General features: G+C 40.9%; 1 protein-coding gene across 1 annotated transcript in view; it reads left to right on the plus strand.

The window, feature by feature from the left end:
- Positions 1-23,373, plus strand: part of LOC136374278 (serine-rich adhesin for platelets-like) — a 206,126-nt gene that overhangs the window by 151,617 nt on the left and 31,136 nt on the right. The window contains exons 25-34 of the mRNA XM_066339578.1: positions 770-838; positions 3,022-3,111; positions 4,514-4,648; positions 5,452-5,573; positions 6,476-6,561; positions 13,939-14,065; positions 18,625-18,721; positions 19,521-19,664; positions 19,800-19,877; positions 20,374-20,451. Coding sequence (XP_066195675.1) covers positions 770-838; positions 3,022-3,111; positions 4,514-4,648; positions 5,452-5,573; positions 6,476-6,561; positions 13,939-14,065; positions 18,625-18,721; positions 19,521-19,664; positions 19,800-19,877; positions 20,374-20,451 — 1,026 coding nt within the window. The remainder of the gene's footprint in view (positions 1-769; positions 839-3,021; positions 3,112-4,513; positions 4,649-5,451; positions 5,574-6,475; positions 6,562-13,938; positions 14,066-18,624; positions 18,722-19,520; positions 19,665-19,799; positions 19,878-20,373; positions 20,452-23,373) is intronic.

Genomic DNA, 23,373 nt, shown 5'->3' on the forward strand with positions numbered 1-23,373 from the left:
TTCTTTGTGTTCACGTTGCAGTGGAGCACAGATGGTATGGAATGAGCAAGCAATACTAACTCTGCATATTAGTGCTGTTGGTATAATGTACCATGTGATCTGGTAATTTCAGAACCTTGTTTTTAAATACAGCAACTGCTTTAAGGAAAAAAAAAACACCACTACAAAACCCTTAGTGATTAAATGTTTTGTATATAGTTTGTGATAGAGTTGAGCATGGTGGAAAATTATTTGGAAAAGCTCATGCTTCCCATCAGATTGAGAATTTGTTAATAGATTGAGGTGATGTTCATAATGCCAAATCAGAATTCAATGGAGAGACCTGACCTCAAGAAGTTATGTGACAATAAGCCTGTAGTATTTGTCATTTATCTGGATAAGATCATAGAGCTGTATCATTGCTCTAAATTCGACCCTTTTCTGCATGTAATTTATTAATCTCTGCATAAATATTTTCTCTCCAATACGAGTTTGGTGTAAATTCGACATGGAAAGTCGGAATGGTTTCTCTTCTGCCCCTACTTCAGAGTGATAATGGAATGGTTTTTTTCTGGCAATTCTGATGTTTCACAGACTTCAGAAATAATTAGTTTAAAAGGAAATTCAAGAGTTGAAAGAAAATACTGTTTGCACAGTGCTATGTATCCATACTATTTCCTCTTGCTTTCATGAGATCTGACACTGATTACCTGATGCTTTGCTGGTTACTCTGAACATGGATTGGACAGTGCTGATTTGTGAATGTTCATTGGTGTTTTCTGCTCAACAGAAAGAACGATTTGTGAAGCTTCTGGATCAGCTTCATAATTCACTTCGGATTGATCTCTCAATGTACAGGGTGAGTGGGAATAAACAGAATCCTTTCAGGTATTCTGGTGGGCAGAGGGGAGACACACTATTGAGATTTCTCTTACATTTTGAACGTACTGCTTAGTTTGTGCCTTAAGGAATCGTCATGACAATTTTGTTACTCAAATGTACTGTTTTGCTGTTCTCTCATGGACAGAACTTAGACATTTTTTTTCTTTCGTTGTAATTTCCTCAAGACTTCTGAAATAATTTTAGCATTGTGAACTATGCTCATCTCTGATATTTTCCCAGAAGTTTCCAATCCAAATTGGATTGGATTAAGTAATTTTAATTACTCTTATCAGCTACGTCAGGTATCATATAAAAAGGGAAAACAGACTTCTTCTCCCCTGCTATGATAGAAATATTTTAGAGGACTATGTTTTCACTTATTTTAAGTTTGGCAAACTCAACTCATGATGTAAGTCAGGTTTGAGATTCCCCCCCAGTTCAGGAGATTGTGAAGAGATGAGTTTCAGATGTTGGCATTAGTCCAATGGGCTTCATAAACCCTCCCCTTTCTTTCTTTGCTCTTTAGTCAATATTGTCTTATCATGTGACTTGGCTGGTTTCTTTCCCTTAAATTCCTTGCTATATTATCTCAATCAGGGACTAATTAATTGAAATTTTGAAAATGGTGGCAAAATGTGAGCTTTGATTTTATTTAGTTATTGAGTTCTGATTTTAACACTTACTTGAAACAGAGAAAAACATGAGGAGATTAATAGAAGTGCATTAGGATGATGAAACAAAAAGGAAAATGGGCAAGGTGCAAAAGAAGATAAAAGGAATATTGTTTGAAGAGCTATTCTCAAGCTACATTACTAGAAAGAGAGGGTCTAAATAGAGCCAACTGATACACAGAGGAGCAGAGAGAAAATTATCAACCCATGACAATAGGAATCTGTAGCAGTGCTGCCTTTTTTGTTTGCTTGGTGTTCAGTAAAAGCTGTTTTTTGGTGGCTAGTGCAACTGAAATGTGCATAAACAAGTAAGATCTTACATAAAGGACCAGGAAAAAATTGTGCAGTTTAAATAATTTAGATGTAATCTAATTGCCATTATATTTGGAGAAGTGGCCAAAGCATTATGGGAGCATTTAGTAGTTATTTTAAAACCGCTATAGGGCAGGTTAATGTCTGAAAGAACCTCAAGACAGGAGATGGCAATTTATTTTCATCAAATGATTTGTATTTAGACCTTGACCCATGGAAGTCTTTGGTTTTGATAAATACCCTGAGTTCTAGAGAGCCCATGTGTGGACAGTGTAACTTTAAAAAGAGAGTAGTCTCAGAAGGACCATGTACAAATGAGTGCAAAGAGCATCAAATTGCCTGCAGCAGTTAGCTGAACTGCAGTGATACTCAATTACTACTGTCAAGAGACAGCATATTTTTTTGCAAATCCTCAGTAAAAAGTGAAGACTGTTCCCCTCTGCCCTTTTCACCTTTATATCTAATAATTTTTGAACATGCAGATGTGAAGAGACTATGTGAAGAGAAGGTTGCCCCTGCTGTTTTACTTGCAGCAAAACTAATCACATCAGCTTGAATGTAAGAACATGTTGAGGAGTAGGAATGCTGTTTAAAGGACACAAGTCCACAGGAGACAGTGGGAATGTAGGAAAGGGCACAGTGCCTGAGGTCAGAAAGGGAAGAGTTTTGTGCAAGAAGCAAAGCTAGCTGCATTCAGCATATGTATCTGCATATGCCATCTTGCAGGGTTCTGGCTGGTTCAAATGCCGTCTTATGGAAACAGTGCTAATTTTTCCTTCTTGGTCTTTTTTATTTCTCTGGAGTGGTGTTGAACGCACTACACCTCTTGGCATCTCAGAAGAGAAGCCAAAAAACCAAGCATTGAGTGCAGAAAGGAAAGGGCTTGCATAACCTCAGGCAAAAGGCCAGGGACGCCAGTGGTGAGACTGTTCCTGCCACCAAGGGCTGTCAGTCTCCTGGCATCCACAGACTTCACATTTATATGAGAAACTATTTAATTAAGCAAACAGATAAGCTTCTGCAGCAAAAAGGCCTTATTTATTGAGCATTGTTTTGACTGGTACAAGCTTCTTGAGCAGGAAATGTTTCCAAGACAGTTTCCTTATTTAGCACATGCTTGAAGCCTTGCATGGATCTGACTGTGCTTTCCAACAGGATTTCCCTTTTCTGTCAACAGAATAACTTCCCAGCCAGCAGCCGTGAACGGCTGCAGGACCTGAAGTCTACAGTGGATTTGCTGACCAGCATCACATTTTTCAGGATGAAGGTAGGGATATGAGTGGGCATGGAAATGGCATCTCTGTAGTTTTTTCCCCCAGAAGTTGATATCCCATTTTCAAACCATTGTTTCATGTTGTTGTGCTGAGACTTTAATGAAAACGGAAATCATCTGCTAAGTGTGTGTAAACATCCACATTTTATCTTTACTTCACTGTATTTTGCATTATGAGGATATCAATTACTTTTCCCCTATTCTTCAGTCATAAAGATGGCACAATCCTCTCTCACTCTCCTTTGCAAAAAAAAAAAAAAAAATTATCTAGTTTTAGGAAGATAATTTGCCTTTTTAATAACGTTAGGAAGGTTTATCACTATCTAGTAAATATTTTAGAGTTTCTCTTGTGGAGGATGAGATACTAAAATGGGATAATATCTCTCGGTAGAGATCCAGGAGAATTGTTATGAATGCTAATGTGCTGGTTTTATAGTTAGGTTTATTGTCCTAGCAATGTGTAATGAGATTATTTTATATTCCTGATTTTAGCCTTCTAAACATTTTTAAAAGATTACAACCTAATATTGTTGGTTAGTGCATGTCACTTAAAAATTTTCATCTTGTCAAAAACAAAGCCAGTTTAATTTGAACTACTTCAGGAAGTGCTTAAAATTTTACTCTTAAACCCTAGTGTAAATGATGGTTTATTTAAGAGTATTCATTCAGACAGTCTGTCTGTGTTGGAAGCTTGATTTATAGAAATACCCTGAAAAGTTTAGAGGTACTTAAAATATCAAAATTGTCTGGTTATAGTTTTACTTGCAAGGTGACAATTGCCTGTCTATTTAAAGTACCCCTGCAGCATTTTTCTAAAGCAGTGTACAATGAAATAATAAAAACAGCTGCTGTTGCAAGAGGAGAAGGTCTATCAGTTGGCATGTCCCTAAGTGTTCTGGTTGCTTTAAAATTCAATAAAGCTTGTGATGAGATACGTACCTAAATACTTTTGTATTTAAAGGTAGAGGAGTGGCCTTCGGCAAGACTTTTCAGATCAGATGTAAATTGCTCTGCTGGTCTGTTGTACATTCTTGCAGTGCTGGGGAAGATTCCCTGTAGACTTTGTAACATAGTCCTATAAATTCAGCATTAGAAGAAATTGTGTGTGTGTTTGGCTCAGATTATACACATATCAAGCCACATGATCTGTCTGTTCTGAGGAATCTTCTTTCGCACATCAAAATCTCTCTTGTGCTTCAAATGGTCCTGTGGGGAGATAGGTGTTGTCACTGCTTTTTCATGCCTGGGGAGACTGACACATTTTGTGGTTTCAGGTCACAAGTTGCTGAAAGCAGATTCACCAAGCCCTGAGTGGCTTCTAAAACGGTGATGTGTTCTTTCCCTGTTTGATTTATGAACTGTGCTTTATTTGACTCTTTTGTTGTCCCCCTGCCAGGTCCAAGAACTGCAGAGTCCACCCCGAGCTAGCCAGGTGGTGAAGGACTGTGTAAAAGCTTGTCTCAACTCCACCTACGAGTACATTTTCAACAACTGTCATGAGCTGTACAGTCGGGAGTACCAGACAGATCCTGTGAGTAGCTGATAAGCAGGCAGAAATCCAAGTTTTTTTGATTTTCTTAAGATAATAACACAGATACTAATTGATACAAAAAGCCAGCACAAACTTGTTATCTTCTGAATGCACGAAATTTGTAATCAATTAATGAGCACTAATTAGTAAGGGGAAGATGGTAATTGTTTTTCACTAACTAATTATGATGTGTTTTGCCAGCTTCAGCAGTTATTTGTGAAGGGAAGGTTTGATGTAGGTTTCAGCGAGCAAAAGCCAATTACAGCAAATGTAGACTCATGAAGGAAACTGTCATGAGCATATGTAAACCTCAAGCAGTGAGGTTTTGCCTTGTTTTTTGGCACCCAGTATCCTGCACTGGGTTTAGGAGGTGTCTGTAGACACAAACTCTTCTCAAATGTGTGAGAGCTGCACTGGCCTCTCTGTAGTAATGCACACACAACAGTTCAACAGGGATGTAGTCACCAACCAGGTGCCTAAAGAGCAAGTATTTGGAATAGGCTTAAGGCAAATGATGTCTCAGCAGGTCTCCTGGAGCCTAGCCTGCTCCTGTCATGATGGGTGACAAAACAGGGATTAGTTGGGTTTGAGGCCACCAGTTATCAACGTGACTTGGCATGTTACTGTGTTTTACATTAGATCAGACAAGTTGCCAGCAGTCATTTACAATTTTAAGCTCTTTGGAAGAAAGGGTCCACAGCTGTGCTTGGAGTTTGCATGGTGATCTGCATTTACCAGGTTTTTCTTTGCCCTTACATTTTATGCTGGTTTTCCAATGGCTTCCTTCTCAGAGCAAAACTCAGGACCTTCCTGCTGAGGAACAAGGCCCCAGCATCAGAAACCTTGATTTCTGGCCCAAGCTCATCACTTTGATAGTTTCCATCATAGAAGAGGATAAGAATTCTTATACTCCAGTCCTGAATCAGTAAGAGTCTTTTGTGTCCTGTATGGGTATGCTAGTCTGTGTGTGCTCTGCTTTATTTGTTAAACTGCTTTCTGTCTCTTCTGTCACTTGTGCATTTATAGAAGTACTTATCTTGTCTGTCTGTCTTTCTGTCTTATCTGTCTCTGTCTATATAAATAACTTTTTGATTGGGATGGAAGAGTTTCAAAAGGTTCAGTTACGATGGCGTTCGAGCACAAACACCCTGATTATTACAATCCTGAACTCAGGGAGGCACCTGAAACTGGGGTGAGAGTTCTTTCAGTTTTTTCTGATGTTGAGCAGTTCAGGGGTGCACATTAATGCACACAGTAGTACTGTGGTGCCTTACACTGGGGTTTAGGAACGTGGTGTTCAGTGCAGCACTGGGAGGTTGCATTGGGTGGAGTTTGCATAGCATTGGAAAGCACGCTGAAATGGATCTGTTTAAATGGTGGATACTCCTCCCACAGGGCAGAGAGAGACAGAGATCCTACAAGTTGTTACACACAAAGACCTGGATTATACTCTAATCATCATTGATCTAACATGATTAGCAATCACCTGTCAGCCTAGTAACCCTCAAAAAGGAGAAAGAAAAAAATGGGCAAGGAAGGGGAAAAGGGTGCAGGGGCATTGAGATCACATTTCCAGAATGACTGTGTGCACCTCTTCTAGGAAAGACATGAAGAACCTGTCTCCTTGAGTTAAGACAAATTTTTTGGTTTACTTAATCTGTACTACAGAGTTCAGTCCATGATCTCTGATTTTCACCTGGTCCTTTATCTAGGGTGAAGGAAACATCTGTAAGATTGAACTTCTCAGCTTGTAGCGTAGCTCAGAGTTAAATAAAGAGAGCCCTTTGCTTTGACACATGCCAAAGCCTTTTCCAAATGTTCCCTCAGGTTTCCTCAGGAGCTTGCAGTTGGGAAGATCAGTGCAGAGGTGATGTGGAGTCTTTTTGCCCAGGACATGAAATACGCCATGGAAGGTAAGAGAATGTCATGCTGCTGTTAGCTGACTAGTTGCTGGTCTCTTGTTCTCAGTACATTTGGTGAAAATAAGGCTTAAGCCCATGAGTAGCACCACTCATTGGAGCAAGGATTTCTAGTGGTTGGTTGGTTTGTGCACAGCTGGTTTATGGGTCACAACTGAGGCTGGTACTTGTGTGAGCTGCAGACCACCATGTCAGGCTGTGTTGCAGACTGTTTATTGACATCCCAGCTAGTTTGAAATCAGAAGTTCCTTTTAGTCTAGAATTACAATGGCTTGGATCAGCAGCCAGCAGTGGCTCCATCTTCCATTGTACTGCGGTAGGAGGGGTTGGAAAAGTTGGACTCTGGGTTGTGCCATCACTCCAGTTCTCTGCATACTACAGCACAGGTTGTCTAAGCCATTTGCAGAAAGATGCTGTTTGAACAATTCCTGCTGTAGACATCTTCATTTTGAATTAGTCTTTGCATAATTCCTCCTCCTAGTAAGGAAGAAATTTTACTGTTTCTGAAAATGAGTTAGCATACAAAACCCAGCAAATGTCCAGAGAAAAATTCTTCTGCTTACAGTACTTTTCTGATGGTTTTCTGAATTTGATTTTAGTTCTATACATTGATTTTCACAATGTCACCAACTTTTCACAAGTTTCAGAGGGCATCCAGCTCCCACTGTCTCTGCAAGGTTGGGCTTTATGATAATTTGTAAGGTGAAACCGTGATAAAACAGAAGTGCCAGTGCTATCTGTGCTGTGTTAGCTGTATTTATGTTCCAGACCCAAGTCAAGCTACTGCTTTTCACCACTCACAAAATTTTCCTCAATCCACTTGTCTCCACTTTGATCCGAACTCACTTACAGGAGTGACAGCCGATTAGACTCTTCAGACTGCTAGGAAAAAAAATGCTGCCAGTAAGAGAGCTGCCTGCATTTTGTTCTTTGGAAATAGTCTGTGTGGTTGCTCTGTAGGTGAAAAATATTTGACTCCATTTATTTTATTAATCTCTGTCAGTGTAACAGATGTAGAGACTGTGCTGTGGGGGGGACACTCTTTGCCAGGTGTATGCTTGAATCTGACAGGCTGCAGGACTGGATGAAATGTTCTCAGTACTGTGTTAGGAACTTTTTATATCTGCTTGTACCCCACAGTGCCTTTGTCTTGCGAGGTCAAGCTCATGTACGAGCAGACACTGGGAAGAGGGACTATGGCCAACTAACCATGTTGAAGAATCTCTTCTATTGACTGTCACTGCTTGCTCATGTGTTATAGATAAGGCAATGGTGATAATTTCATGTACTCTTTCCCTAGAAACTGTTTGCTCCTGCAAACCATTTTAGCTCCCCTTTCAATTTGGTCCTTATTTATGTAGGAGGGATGGAGCACCTCCTGCGAAAGATAGAGAATTGTGTTTGGCCTTCAGGGTGGTACAAAACTGGAGTACCTGAAGGGAGCCTACAGTAACAATGGAGAGGGGCTTTTTACAAGAGTGTATAGTGACAGAACAAGGGGAAATGGCTTCAAACTGAAAGAGAATAGATTGAAATCATGTATTTGGAAAAAACTCTTCGCTGTGAGGGTGGTGAGGCACTAGGACAGGTTGCCTGAGAAGCTGGTTTTTCCCCATCCCTGGCAGTGTTCAAGATGAGGTTGCATGAGGCTTGGAACAGCCTGATCTAGTGGAAGGCGGGGGGTTGAAATGGGCTGATCTTTACAGTCACTTCCAACCCAAGCCACTTGATGGTTCTTTCTACTCTTGTGTGCTCTCCTTCAGGAATTTGTAATGCAATTTGTTCTTCTACCTGTTAAGAGCACCCTACCTTCCTCCTTTATCTGCAGCAGTGAGAATTGCATGTCTTCAGATCTAGTTGCTCACCTTCCTAAGACTTCTTTTCACTGTCACATCCAAAATGCAGCTATAAAAAAAGTTTACAGATTATATGACTATAACAGGGAATATTAATTTTTTTACATTTTTTTTCTTTTCTTTATTTGGTTGCCTGTGCCCAGATTAGGTTGGTCTCCCAGATTTTCTCTGTTCATGTCTCATAACATGTCTCCACTGATGACTCTGGGCTTATTTTACTTTTTCCTGACATCCTTCTGGTCACGTGTGAGCTTCTTAAAGCAAGCAGTGGTATGACCCATGAGTTGTTCAGTGCATAGTAAATACTTGCTGAAAAGAGCATCCCTCTTCAAAATATTTATTGGTGATGAAAGCTGATACAAATGCAGCTGGTGGACAGGGATTTTGCATTTTGAATTTTAAAAATTTCAAAACTGCATGGTAATTTATTTGTGGTCTAACTGTTCAAGTTCTGCAGGAGGATTGAACAGTGATAAAGTCTGTGTTAGGATGTGTCTCTTCCAAATATATATTCAAGAAATGCTTAGGGTGCAGAATTCTATTTGAGGCAAGTGTGATTCCTCACAGTGCTTTGCTCTCCAGAAACTTGTGAAGATAACCTTTAGAACAAGCTCTACAATAATTCAATTACAGACCTTACTACATATATTTTAAATACAGATGATTGCATTAGCTCACTGCATTTTTTTTAAACTAGGGAAAAAGGGATTAAAGGAATCTGATTAAATGATGTGTAGGATGATAATTAGATTTGCCAGCCTCAGCTCTTGGCTCTGTCATTTCTCAGGTTCAGTTGCTGTTTTTTTTGCAGTTAACCTGCACTAAGAGTTTCTTACTCCTTTTCTCAGTTTGTGGCATAATCCCTGGGTATGTTTCTTGTCTGCTCTGAGATCAGGAGCTCTCTGCAAGAAAAATTAATCTGGTTTTTGGTGATATGTGCACCTGAGTACAGAGTATAATACTTGCCCCTAATTTTCTTCCTGATATTTTCCCTTATGTTCGGTTCCTAAGTTCTGGATAACATGAGCTCATTCACCTCACCACATGGTAAGTTCATGCTCCTTGATGGAGCTCATAGCTGTGAGTAGACAAAGACTTTCATCTGTTACCCATAGTTTTAGCACTTTGGATATAGTGTGTAACACTAGCTTTAGTGTTCTGTAGTTTTTATGCCAGCAATAAACAGAAGAAAGAAGTCTTCCACAAAGAAGACTTGAAAACCATACTGCTGCTGTAGAAATGGAGGACATGTGCTGTAAGGGCACTTTGGAGCAAAAAGAGTTCAGACCTGGCTGCATGAAATTGCCCCCTCCCTCCTTCCAGCCTGATGCTTCCACACTGCTCTCCTAAGTTGAGCCTTGGGAGGCTTTAGTTGGGAGGTGGCTTCTCTGAGCTGGAAAGCAGTGCCTCCTGCCTGAGTTGATTTCCTTTTTTCCTCTTTTTCCTCTCCCAGCTGGAGCTTACCCCCATATGCACCATGCAGCCTGTGTAGGACAATGCATAAATTGTAATTTATACCTAGAATACCTAGGTAATTTATACCTAGAATGTTAAGGGCTTTGGATCTGGAATTTGTGCCAGCCTGTGGATGCTGCAGCAATGTATCCTTTGCACACCTTCTGAAGAGTTAGATTCCTATTGTGTAAAAGTGTTGAATCATAAAAATCAAGCACCTATTCTCTGTATAAATCAGCAGCTGGTAGCAGCAGTCAGGCCAGCAGCGTGTTTGCTGGATCTTATGCTGTTGGCTGTCCAAAGGAGACTCAGTATCTGAGACTCAGCAGAAGCTCCAGGAACTACTCCACTTGTTTTTTTCTCTCCCCTAGAGCAGTGACTACTGAAGGCATCATGCACAGCAGACCCAGCAATTCCCTGTTTGCTGGGTCTTTGAGAAGTGTCCATTGTTTCCCATCAGCCCAAGAGTAAAACAGGTCAGATACACATGTCCCAGACTTGGTTGGCAGGCTCATGTTACCCTAGAGTCACAGTAAGGTAGAGGATGATTTTCCAAGCCGTACAGTTGGCTCCACCCTGGGACACTGCCTGGTCCCCAAGCAGCTGGATAGCCTCTCTGTTAGCACACTAACTGTAGTTAGTTTTCTCACTGTCCTCCCTGAAACTTTTGTCATCCAGAAAGCACAAACACCCCAAGCAAAGAGACTTCTGCTCTTCCTTTGCTAGGAACACCTTAAAAGACAGTAATAGAAAATCAACATCATCCTTGACAGCAGCATTTCATCTTAGTTTGGACACATCAGTATTAGGAGAGCTCCAAATTGGAAACATTTCTGATAGGAAAAGAGACTGAGTAGACTTGGCAGGCAGGATTGAAATAAATCGTTCTGCCACTTTCTCAGTTCTAATAAGGAGAAGGGGATTAGAGGCACACACAGATGCCAGCTATCTAGTGTTGACACTTCAACAGCCCTACCTATATAGCGGGTATCTATTAAGGATTCTTTACAGAAATTTGGCATTATTTGCTGGAAGTTAACCCATGAAAAACAGGCTAACAATCGAGAAAAAAAAAATAAATCTGTGATTGAAGAGTGTGGTCCTGTTCTCTGCCTGAAAAGGAGAACTGGACATAGTACTAGAAAGTTGTGCTGCTAGGCAGCAGTTCTCTATTAATGTCTTGGTGACTTCAAAAACTTTTCTCAGTGAGAGGCTGTTTGCAGCTGAAATCTGCCAAGGAAATGTGGGAGACTTACAGAACTCTGTGGTCTTTTCAGGCTAAAACACAGCAGTTGCTGCATAGTATCTGTGTGCTGTTCTGCTTTAAAAGCCAGCAGGTTATAAAGCAGAACAGAAATATTCTAAGACTGATGGCTGCCAGGATCTTCACTTTAATTTTTCTTAAATGGGTTTTCAATGTATGCCTCTGACTGATGTGTTTCCATGTGACCTTCAGGTGGTCTTAAACATTTACACTTACAAAGGAAGCAACTGATCAAAACTATGTGGGGTCCATCGAAGGGGGAAGGGTAGATGATGCAAGCTGGGGATGAGGGGGGTTTAGGTGTTTGTTGGCTTTCTTTGTTCTCCAGAACATTTGAGCTGTTGATTCTTGTCTTTCTCTATCACAAGCCCCTCCTTTCTTTCGAATACGTAAAGTTCTCTTTTATGGTGGTAAGACCTCTCATTTAGTTTCCTGTGGTTTATCTCTTAATGTTAAGTGTCTCCTTTAGTGCCTAGATGGCCAGGTAGCCAGTAGTAGCTGTAGTTGGATTTATGCTTCTGTGACTGCTTTGCATCTTCTTCTGCAACTTAGAAGCATTTTAGATGTCCTGGAAAACAGGGAAAGGCTTGAATTGCTTGCTTTTTGTGCACTGTTTAATTTTGAGGAACTAAATCTGATTTAAGTCCTTTTTACATCCAAATCAGACCTTTCCTCAGCAGGAACAGCATTTTCCACGTGCGGGAGCAGCAGCTGTTGGCAGCACATGTCCGAGTTAATGAAGTTATAATTGTCCATCAGTTTCCTCACTCACAGGGAGCGGAGCAGGCACAGTAATTGCTCTGTTTGTTTCCAGTTTTAGATCTGCAGAGGGAGTTCTCATTTTCTTCTACCGTTGTTTGTAGCAGAGGATCAGCCGTTCAGACACTGAGTATACTCCTGCTTTCTTAGTGCTCAAGAAAGATATGAGGTTATTAATGTAAAACAGGAATGGACTTTACACAGTTTCCTGTGGAGTGAAATGGACCGTAGTGCATGTAATTTGTCCATTGAACTATCACCCCTGAGGATTATGTCTCTCAAATATTGGGCATTTTAATCCCTTTTTTAAAAAGATTGGGTTTCTCTTTTGTTGAGATTGTATCTGTGTGGGTCTGTGACTTGTGAACTAGAAGGAAATGTGTATTACACTGTTAAAAAAGCTTGTAAAGAAACCACTGGAACATTCAGCTGCTTGATAGTTGACAAGGTTTATGGAAAAATTTTGCATGAACATTCCTCTGGAATTTGTTTTCAGTTGGATAATTCACACTTGATTTGGACTTTACCCTTGTGCATGTTGATGAAGGTTCAGGAGGGATGTGGAAGTTTCTCAATGTTTTGAATTAGTTGCAAGAATTCACATTTACATGAAAATAGATAATGTTTTAAGATAAGCATGCCTATCACTTAATAAGCCATTCCAAGTTGAGCAAAATACTTCCTGTTTTTAGCGTAGCTGAAACCTGTCTGCACATGAGTAGTGATGCCCTTAGAAAGTTCCATCAGTGATGAGGTTTCCACGTTAAAGTTAGAAAGAAGAGTCTAAAGCCAAATATTGGGATAAAAACCTGAGTCTAAGCCAAAATCATGTATGTTTTACATGTATCTCACACTGTAGTCATGGACTAGCACCTTGCTGTGGTGCTAGAGTGAACAAAGAAGCTTGGCACAAAGTGTATCTCTGCTGTGAAACTTGACAGAAGAAAGAGATGGATACAGACAGGAGGCACTGGGGAGCAGCAGTGCAGAATTGATCACCTGATGATCCGGGGTCACAGTGCAGGCAAAAGCCAGCTGCTGAGTCCTCATATCATAAAAAAGGAATTAATTTTAATCTCTTCAAGGAAGATTTTGGAGAAGAGCAGTGCAGGAGAAGAATCTGCCTGTGTAAGCACATGAGGAGCGACTTGGGAGAAAGTGTTGGGCTGATTTTGGAAGAATTTAGCAAGTATTTTAAATACATAATTGTGGGCTGATCAGTGGTGGGAGTCAATTGCTGTAAAATGGTAGTGTGGTTGTAGGCTGTGAAGGGCCATGAGAGTGAAGGCATGGACCATACATGTCTCCTGGTAAGGAAGGCTAGCAGTGGTCTGCAGAGATCGTCTCTGCAGAAATATGGACCTGATTGTGGCCAGTGCTTTAATGGTGTGGGTGTGTTGTGGAGGTATGGGCATTACACAGGGAAAAACTGCATTTTCCCAGCATTGCCTGGGTACAAAAACATAAGGAAACCTAGCAGGAGGAAGAGGCTCAGCAGCAGACCCTGCAAAGTGGAAGAGAAATATTAATTTTCCAGATGGAGAAGGCTCCAGTTCCTGTGTAGCTCATTTGATCTTGCTTGAGTCACACTGTCAAACTCTTGGTGCTTTTTACTCTTGTCTCACAGGGGATGTAATGTAACATATTGGTATTGCCTTTGTTTATATCCAAGAATGAACAGATTTGCTCGCCTTGATTTTTCCCCTGCAAAGATGGATACTCAACTGTGATATGTTAAATGAAAAGGCCATGAGAGATTGCTCTGTTTTTATTGCTTTGACAACAAAAAAAAGTTCAGCAAATGGAAGTATTAACTAGAGCTACAGAAAAAAAAACTTCAGAGCCCAAATGGTCCCAACCTCCAAGAACTCCTGCCTGCTGCCAAAACCCTGTGTTCTGTAGATTTTGTGGCTCTATAGCTGCTTTATCCTCCACACCCTTGCATTCTGCAGACGTGTTTCATAAGTCTTTCCTATGCCTGGTGTGATGACAGTGGTGAATTCAGACCTCACTGCTTTCTTTTCCTCTTCCTTACAGAGCATGAGAAACACAGACTGTGTAAAAGCGCGGACTATATGAATTTACACTTCAAAGTAAAGTGGCTGTACAACGAATATGTTCGTGATCTGCCTGCCTTCAAGGGAAAAGTGCCTGAATATCCAGCGTGAGTGTTTGATGTCTCCTTTAGTAAATCACCACTATCTGCTTCCTTTTGTTACCTTGGCAGTAGGATGGCCATTTGGTTCTCCTGTGGCTGCCTTCAAGATACACATTTTCTGAGTTTATGTGCATGTTTGTACCCTGTGGACTTTCATGCCATTGCCCTTCTCCTAACTCAGTCCGTTATTGTACAATATCTCCTGACATTTCCAAAGCTCAGCAATGGCATGGACATATTTGAAGCTACTCTGTGCCTGCAGTGTGGCAGTTCTTGAATAGAAGATATGTGCCTACAGATATGCTTTATGCATATGTAATGTACATGGATGTCATATGTATGCACACACAACAGGATTTGTAAGTAAAGATAATGCTTTTTCTTAGTAAGACTGGATGGCTTAGTTGGAAGCAACAGATAAGCGGTTGCTCTTGACCTCTAAGCAATTGTTTCCAACTTCTGACTTTAAAAGAGCAATAATAGATTTCAGACATGGAGAAGGTGTATGAGACCAAAAGATTTTGAGAAGGTGTATGAGATCAAAAGGTTTTCTGAGCAACCTGGAGATAATGCTGAAGCTAGAGTCCCACACTTCCCTCATGCAACACCAGGTATTCTGTGTCTTAGCAGTGCTTTAAAGGGTTTTGAGCAACTTTCAATGATATTTGCTTCACAACTCCTTTTATCCTGTGCTTGACTGTTACTCCTCCACTGGGGAGTTCTAGGGATTTAACATACAGTCGTCTTTTCACCCCCTCCAAATCCTTCTTGCTTCAGTTTGAACTTGTTACAGGCTGCACATAGAGAATAAATTATGCCTGCTTTACAAGAGTAAAATGTTTTCCTCATGCTTCCTTATGGTCTTCTGCTGGTTCTTGTTTGTTTCCTTGCTTTCCGTCTAAGTGAGGTTTACTCGTCTCTTTCCAGACAACTTGTATCTGAACATTACATTTGACCTTAAATATTGATGTTTCATCTAGAGCTTGCCATGCATTGCCTTGTAGGCAGTGCTGCTGCTCTCATGTGCTGTGTTGACAGCAGCCTTTCTTCTTTTTTCAGAGATATTGCTGACTGATGGTGCTCCCAGTGGGCCATTGGCTGGTCTGCAGGCACCCTCAGCATTGTGTCCCACCACACTGCTGTTCCTACCCTGTACATGACTTCTTCATGCTGTCTACATGCAACACTTTGTTCCTCTTGACAGACATATTTATACTGGATTGTGTTTGTAGTTTGGCACTTCAAATTGTCTTGCCATGTTGCTGTGTAAACATGGTCCCTCAAGCCTGGTGCTAGCTGCATACTAATCAGACGTGAGGCAGTTGGGCATAATTGCTCAGTGTGAGCTGTGGGCCTGATTAAGAAATCAGGTCAGCAAGAGGCATAAACTCAGTGAGCAGGGTGCTAGAGTGACAGTCTCAGAAGCCCCATTCTCTTTGCTGTGCTTCTGAGTCAGGGCAGTCTCATGCAAGTCATCAGATATTCTTAATCTCTCTTTTTCTCCTGTATAATCAGGATAATGATGCTCAGGTTTTTCTGCAGTCTGTTCTGCTCTGCTGGCCTTCATGATAGAGCTTCAGTGCTCATGTGCATTTGCAGCCACTGGCTTTGTTACTTTACCCTTCGTATTTCAGTACAATAGCCACATTGTCAGGCATAGGTGATGTTTATCTCAACCATAACCTTCACCTGTTGCAAAATATTCCCTTGATATGAATTGTCCTTTGATTTGTTTCATCACAAGTATTTTTAGCCTCAAAACTTCCTTAAACAAAGGAGTCCACATATCAGGTTTGCACATTGGTAAACTCCGTAGATGAGACTAAATTGCGGCTGTCCAGAGAATGGTTGAGCTGTCTACTTGTCAGACAAAAGGCAGAAATTCACTTTTCCAGTTTATACACTCTGAGTAACCATGTTCCTGGTAACCTTGCAATATGATTGAACAAAGTGCAGGGTCCAAAGTATTGAAGTTCTTGTACTCCCTTTATTTTCTGAAACTCAGAAGAATTTTCTGAAATGGAAGTAGCTATGTAACTGGGAGTGAACCTTTGGAACTTCCTCTCTGCCAGCTAAAAGCTGTGAAGTGTCAGTTCCTGAAATACCCCAGCTTTTTAGGTGTGTAAATGCGTGTTCTGTGCTTTGTTTAAACACTGATCTTAGCATGCAGATAGCATTGTAGCTGTACTGGGGCCTACCTTCTCTCTGGTGGGGGAAGATATTCCTTCCTTTGAGATCCTGTCCACTTACTCTGCCTCTCTTCATCCAACCCAATATTTATTCTTTTACTCATTGGAACCCTTCCTGTCTTCATGCCTTGACTTTTGCCAAGGCACAGAGATTGTTCCTTAGATACCCACAGCAAATGAGCAAGATTAATTTACCTGCAGTGTTTTCCTGAGGGAGCCAGGCTCATGGCCAAGCTTGAAATGGTAGCTTTTTGTGTTACTTCACTGTTGTGCAGCCAATAGAGGTGAACTTATATTTAGTCCGGAAGCACCACTGCCTTTCCCAGCAGGGAGAGCTGAAGTGTATTCTTTGCAGACCTTGTTTGGAGAGTTTGGCTGTGCTATTTGGAGCCCGGCTGTGCTGACCCCTGTGAGCACAGAATGTCTCTGAAACAGCACCATGAGCCACTGGTGTACGAGTCATTACAGCATTTGCTTCCTGACCAATAATTGAAACAGGGAGAAAATATTTGCCATATAACAATATTTTGAACTTATTTATGCATGAAATTTTTATTCATTTCTGTGCTAGATAATTTTGCATATTGTTCTGGATAAGTTGCCTTCATAGTCCTTGGACTCCCCCTGACTTGCTGAGTGGCCCAGGACCTGACAGTAAAATAGTATAAGAGGTATTTGGCCTAAGAGAGTTCTAGGTTTGTGTTGAAGCTCAAAGCATAGCTGGCCCTGAATGTACACATGGGCTGCAAGTATTTCTAAACTATTTGCATCACTCAGGTTTTTCTGTCAGCCAAAGGACAAAATTGAGGCTGGCTTTGCAGATGTACTTACAGAATTTCGTGATTTAAGTTGTTCATTCAGCGTTCACAGTAAACCTCTTCCTGAAGGTAATGCTTTTTTTAATGTGAAGGGGAGCAAATACGCCAGTCCCACTCATCCAACAGTACCGTTTTCTCTGCCACCTTTGCTTAGACAATTTGGCAAGGCAGTTAGGTATACCTAGGCACTTGATTTTGTGTAGCAACATATGGTATCCATAAAAATGGGCAGTGTTCTCAACAGCAAATGGCCCTTTCTTGTTTATGTCGTGCAGTAACTAAGGATGAATGATAATCGGGAAGTTGCTCTCCTTCTCAGAGTGAAAACTGTGGCTTCTGGCACAAGCATGTAATCTTCCCTGCACGTTGACCTAATGACATGTGAAGCAGTCAGCAACTCACAGCATAGGAACTGTGAAACAGGTGGAAGATGTATGGTTGCTTTCTTGTAAACTGCCTGAGTTCCTTTCTAAGGCTTAAGCTGTTTAAAATACACTATTACAGTTTAAAAGAAAACGTTGAAAGCTTGAGAAACTTGCAGCAGACTTCAACATATGCTGACTTTTAGGAGCCTGAAGTACCATTCAAAAGGAATTCTTCCAGAATTCAGGAAGTCCATATGTCTGTGACAGTGTTCCACTGCTGCTGTCTATAATAAATAGGGCTGCATAGACAGGTTGCTGTTGGCATTTTAACAATGTCAGTTACAATTTCCAGTATTAACATTGATGTGCTTTATATTTCAAAGTGTAAAGATTATTTAAGGCTATCTAGTGTGCTCTGCCTGTGAATTTGCTCTTGATCTCCCTCTCATGTCTGGCACATGCTCTTATGTTCTTTGCAAACTCAGCCCACAATTAGCACAATCTCTATTAACACAGCTGCCTGTGTAGAAAGGCTGTACTCTGTAAAGCTCATATAATAATCTTTTGTATGGACTAAATTATACATGGACATTTCTTTCTTTTGTTTGTGAATGCTGTTTAGTAATATTTGAAATTAAGATTTGCTTCAGCTGTGCTGTTGGCACTTGCATGCAACAAACTCTAGACAGACATTTAAATAAGGCTGTAAGTGCTATGTTGCTGCTTAATCACAGGCAACAAAAACACACACACCCCCTTTTGTACTGTATGTGTCCCTCTGAGCAGAGGACAGAGGGACCAGCTGTCAGATCCTATCACTGAAGCTGCTTCTCAACTTGCCTGTTTTCACATTCCCTATTCGGTACACCCAAGTGAGCAGCAGGACAGGTGCCTGTGGGTGTTGAGGTCTTGGAAAAAATGACAAAATGCTTTGAGGTGAAGCAGTTTTAAAGGTGGCTCTCAAGTGGGGGTAAAGGGGAAGGTACCAAGAAGAAAAAAGACAGGAAGAAAGACAAAAACAGCTCAGAACCAGCCTGAGTGATGGTACAGGCCCTGTTAACTCGTGTAGAGGTGTGGGTGTATTTGGGAACTTGGACTGCATGCATGGACAGTAGCAGTCAGCGTTCACAGGGCTTGCTGGGGTTGGTGTGCTCCTCCTCCGGCTATAACATGCTGTCTTTGCACCCTTGCAGGTGGTTTGAGCAGTTTGTGATGCAGTGGCTGGATGAAAATGAAGATGTATCCTTAGATTTCCTGCATGGTGCTCTGGAGAGAGATAAAAAAGATGGGGTATGTAAGTTACTCTGAGTGCATGACTTCATGCTACACCATTCAGTGTACAGAACCAAATAAAACACTATAAATTCAGCTGTCTTACAGATGGTCCTTTTTGCTTGCTAAACAACTGAGAAACTCATTTAATTTAGTACTTTACAGGTCATTGAGAACTTCATAATAGCAAGGTGCATATAATTAATTTTTGTCTGTTCTGCTGCTGTTAATCTGTCTGCCAGTGGCTTGGTGCTCTCTCAGCTCTCTCCATTTTGGAGAAGTAATTGAAATAGAAAATTGAGGTACTTTGCATGTACTTAGTCATGCAGTGAGAATGTGACCTTAATCCACTGACAGACCAATCTTACTCTTAATTTGCTGAGTATTGCCAGTGGAGAGAAGAGCTTTCTTGTTATTCAGTGACTGTTGGCACTGTACACTGTGATACTCATGCAACGTTCTGTTTAATAGCTAAAAAAAAAAAAAAAATATATATATATATATATGTCTTTACTCTTCTTTTTTCCTCATTTACTGACAGCAAGCCATACATTGCATTAAGGATCTCAACATCATGGTACATTTCCCTGGTCCTTGTCATGATCACAGTTAGTGAAGGACAGTAGATTTATAATCCAACCAAAAAAAGCTGTTTATCTCCTCTGAGCCTTTTGAAGAGTTTTTGATTAATTCTGAGGAAGATGTAGGTTTTGGTAAAGTTACTCTGCCTTCAACGCGACAGATGATGGAAGCACCCATGGGTGGGTATATTTCAGATCTTTCCATTTGACAGTGACTATTTGTACTTCTGTTTTAGTTCCAGCAAACATCCGAGCATGCTCTGTTCTCTTGCTCAGTGGTGGATGTGTTCACCCAGCTCAACCAGAGCTTTGAGATCATTAAGAAGCTGGAGTGCCCAGACCCTGTCATTGTTGCCCACTACAATAGGAGGTTTGCTAAGGTAATACCCTCAGCATCCAGATGTTTATCTTTTCTTAATGGAGTGTAAGACAGTATGATTTTTTTGTTGTTTCCTGGACTTCTTCACCAGTGGTAGAGGAGGACAAGTAACAGTGCTCACATCTTGTCTTCACAGACTATTGGGAAAGTGCTGATGCAGTATGCTGACATACTTTCCAAGAGCTTTGAGTCCTATTGTTCCAAGGAGAAACTGGTGAGTTATGCTGAACTTCTCTTTTCCCCAAAAGAGTCATGTAATTGTCCTGATGAAACCAGTCTCACATTGCACCTGACATAGTGATGAGGTAAATATTTTCAGTGTTGGTTTTGTCATCATTTGGATGCTTTGAAATTTGAATTTTGGCTTGGACCAAAAATAAAAACAGGTCCTGAAGGTGATATGCAGGGTTTGGAGGCTGTCAAGTCCCCTTGAAATTAACTTCCACACTGCCTATATTGTGTGACTTAAAAAAATAAAAATGGGCACAGATTGCTCTGTAGATCTGGTCCTTAGAGACGACTATTCATCTGGGTATTCTGCAGCTGGGAACTGACCATATTTGAGTGCTGAAATCTGTGCATGCCCTTCCTCCTGTGTAACCCTTGGGTCTGGTGGTACTTGGGGAAAGGTGTTGAGGCACAAGGTCTGCCATTGATGATGGTGTTTTGGCATCCTAAGCAGTAGCAGTCACCTGCTTTTGTCCCTTCAGCCTTGCATCCTGATGAACAACATCCAACAACTGCGGGTGCAGCTGGAGAAGATGTTTGAAGCCATGGGTGGTAAAGAGGTAAGAGATCTTAGAGACTGAGTGTTACTCCTCATTCCTCCTGCACTGTTGTTGCTGGGTTGTTTGCATCATATTGGTTCTTGAAGACTGCAGTCATGAGGAGAGCCTTATGACACTTGGAACTGTAGGTGGGGGGAGACAGCCATGACTGAAGGCTTCCCAACTAAATCTATCCTTAAATGTAGGAGCAATGTTTTGGAGCACAGAATAGCACAGAAAACGAAAAAAAGACTCCTGTTGTGCTCACGTGGACATGGTTTAATGGAGGTCTCAGTGCTGTGGACATTGAATCATTTTATATGGCATATAAATGTGGGACAGTGCCTTTGGCATGAAATGTCCAATATCTACTACATTACAGATGTGCAAATGAGTTCTCTACTCATGTTTTGAGGGATATTCAGATGCGTCCATTTGCTATGAGATGGTAGTTTTTACAGAAGTAATGTTTTACACCGCCAGGTCACTGGTTTTGTTCTGATGTAATATGTGTTTGTTTTTTTTTTTCTCTTCTTTTTTCCTTGCTTTTCAAGATTCAGGAAGATGAAGAAAAGCCTGCTGATGCTGATGTTAGGAAAAATTATTTTCAAGTGCATTTTCTTTGGTTGTGTTGTGATAGAATTCATGCTATGACCTGTATGCCAAGAGGAAAGTCAGCTTTGCTGATGACAGCTCAGTTTTTTTCTGTATTGCTTTTCTAAATCTTGCTTGTGCTCAGTGGCAGAATTCTGTGAAGTGGCAAAAATCTCAACAAATAGATTTGCCCCATGAGGCAAGGAAAACTGCTGTCAGTCTTTCACATGTCACCTCAGTAATCCTAATTTACAAGTCCTGCATCAAGAGCTAGTGTATGCTTCCTGCTGTAATAGCAGCAGTAGCTAAATACTCATTTTTGCAAAAAAATAAACTTGTGAGGAAATATCTGTGAAGTAGCCTATAAAAGTTTAATGCCTGTGCATTTAATTTCCCTTAAGGAATCAGTTTGCTACTATTTTTTGTAGTGGTAGTCATAAGTAGGTTTTCCCTATATTTAAAAATGAAAATATCCCCTGATACTGTATTAAATAAATGGAGAAAAAAGGTGTTTCTTGGGGTTGTTGGCTGCTTTCCCTAGAGTAAATCTCTGCATTCTACCCTTTAAAACCTTCCAAAGGAAGTGTAAGTAAGGTAAAAAAAGGGGTAATGAACCCACTATTTCCCGTGTACTGTGGAATCAAAAGACTGGAAGGGGAGAGAAACCCAGACAATGAGGAATAAAACAGGAAGAAGTGTGGCAAACACACTAGGAAGCTGGTTTTTGGAAGTGATCTTTTTTTCATTTTCCTTTCAAATGGTGCTTATTGCACTTCATAGGGCTGCCACTGATCACCAGAAATAAATCGTGTTGTGTTAGGTGCCTGCATTATCTGCTGTCCCCAAGGGATTCCCACTTGGTGACTGTGTAGTACATCGCTTCTTGACTCAAGAACTGCCATGTTCTCTATTTTGCTAGTGTAAACAATGTCGTGTCCTAGTTTGAATAGTTTCTTGGCTACAGATTGAACATGACAATTGGGTAATGATATGTGAGACAGCAGTAGAACTTAACTGGAAATGCATCTGTGGGTTGTATCCTCCTTCAGGAAGGACATTTCTCACTTTCTGTGGCAGAATTGTTCTATGGTCGTCTGTCAATGACACAATACCTTGCACAAAAGTAAGCATTATCCTGACTAGTCTATGCAAAAAAAGGACTTCTTTGGAAGAGTAAGAAACTAGAACAGTGATATGCCCTGGTCTTGAACTGTTCAACTTCTTGTGTTCTTGAAGACGTTCTTGAGGGCCAGGTACAAAATATTCCATTGTTCCCGTGGCAGGTATGTTACTTGTGCCACGTGTGCAGCCAGATCCTGGGGGCTTGTTTGAGTTACAGAGTGCTTGTGGCTTCATTTGCTTCTGATTCCCAGATCCATCTCAATCTGCAGCTGTAGCACTGCACAACTGTAGAACGCTCTGAAATACTGCTGCTATGTGATGTTCTTTGCCAGTGGGTCCAGAGCAAACCCCTAGGGAAATTCAGGTCACTTATTCCCTTTTGCAGCAAGAGAAATGATGAGACAGGGCTCACCTGTGGTCACCCTACAGTGTAGTGGCATGATACAGAGCAGAAGTGATTGCCCAGTCCTATTTATTGAGATTTGACTCCTGGATATAGTGTCTGTCTTTACTCTCTCCTCCACCCACTGCCCCCAGTGAGTTACAGTACCTTTTACCCTCACTTTTCTTAATATTTTCTGAACTGTAGTACTCAAAGCAGGGCAAAAACTGCCCAGCATCTCTGAATTTAATGTGTTAACATTGTGTGGTCTGTGAACATTACCAGCCAGAAACAATAAGGGTAGCAGCAGAGCTTTAGAGAGCTGTTTGTAGAGATTCTCTTGAGTCAAGGCAAAGATAGATAGACAGACAGATAGATAGATGCACACAAATACTTAAAAACACATGTGTACACAGAGAGAAGTACCTTAAATAAGTTTTAGGAATTATAATTAATACTTTTATTTCCCTTCTGAGCTGTATTGATCTCATGGGATCAAAACGGCTTCATCATGACTCAGGAGCATTCTCAGATATCCCTAAAGCATGTTTTGGAAAGGCGGTGTTTATGAAGTGGCAGATAGCATTAAAAGCATAATGGATAGTGAAATTAGAGAGTGAGTTTTGGATAAAAACTGGGTGCATGAATACCTATTGAAACCTTCGATTCCTCTGAATCGTCTCCAACACACCAGCAGAACAGAGATTATAATTTAGATCTCTGCTGGGATGGGCTACACACATTCAGTGCTAGAGTTTGCCTGAACTTGGCCCCATTTATTTAATTATTCATACTTTACCTAGTAAAACCTAACATGATTTGCATTTTTTACCCACCTCCATCGT

The sequence above is a fragment of the Sylvia atricapilla genome, chromosome Z (genome assembly GCF_009819655.1).
Source record: "Sylvia atricapilla isolate bSylAtr1 chromosome Z, bSylAtr1.pri, whole genome shotgun sequence".
Classification (NCBI taxonomy): domain Eukaryota; kingdom Metazoa; phylum Chordata; class Aves; order Passeriformes; family Sylviidae; genus Sylvia; species Sylvia atricapilla.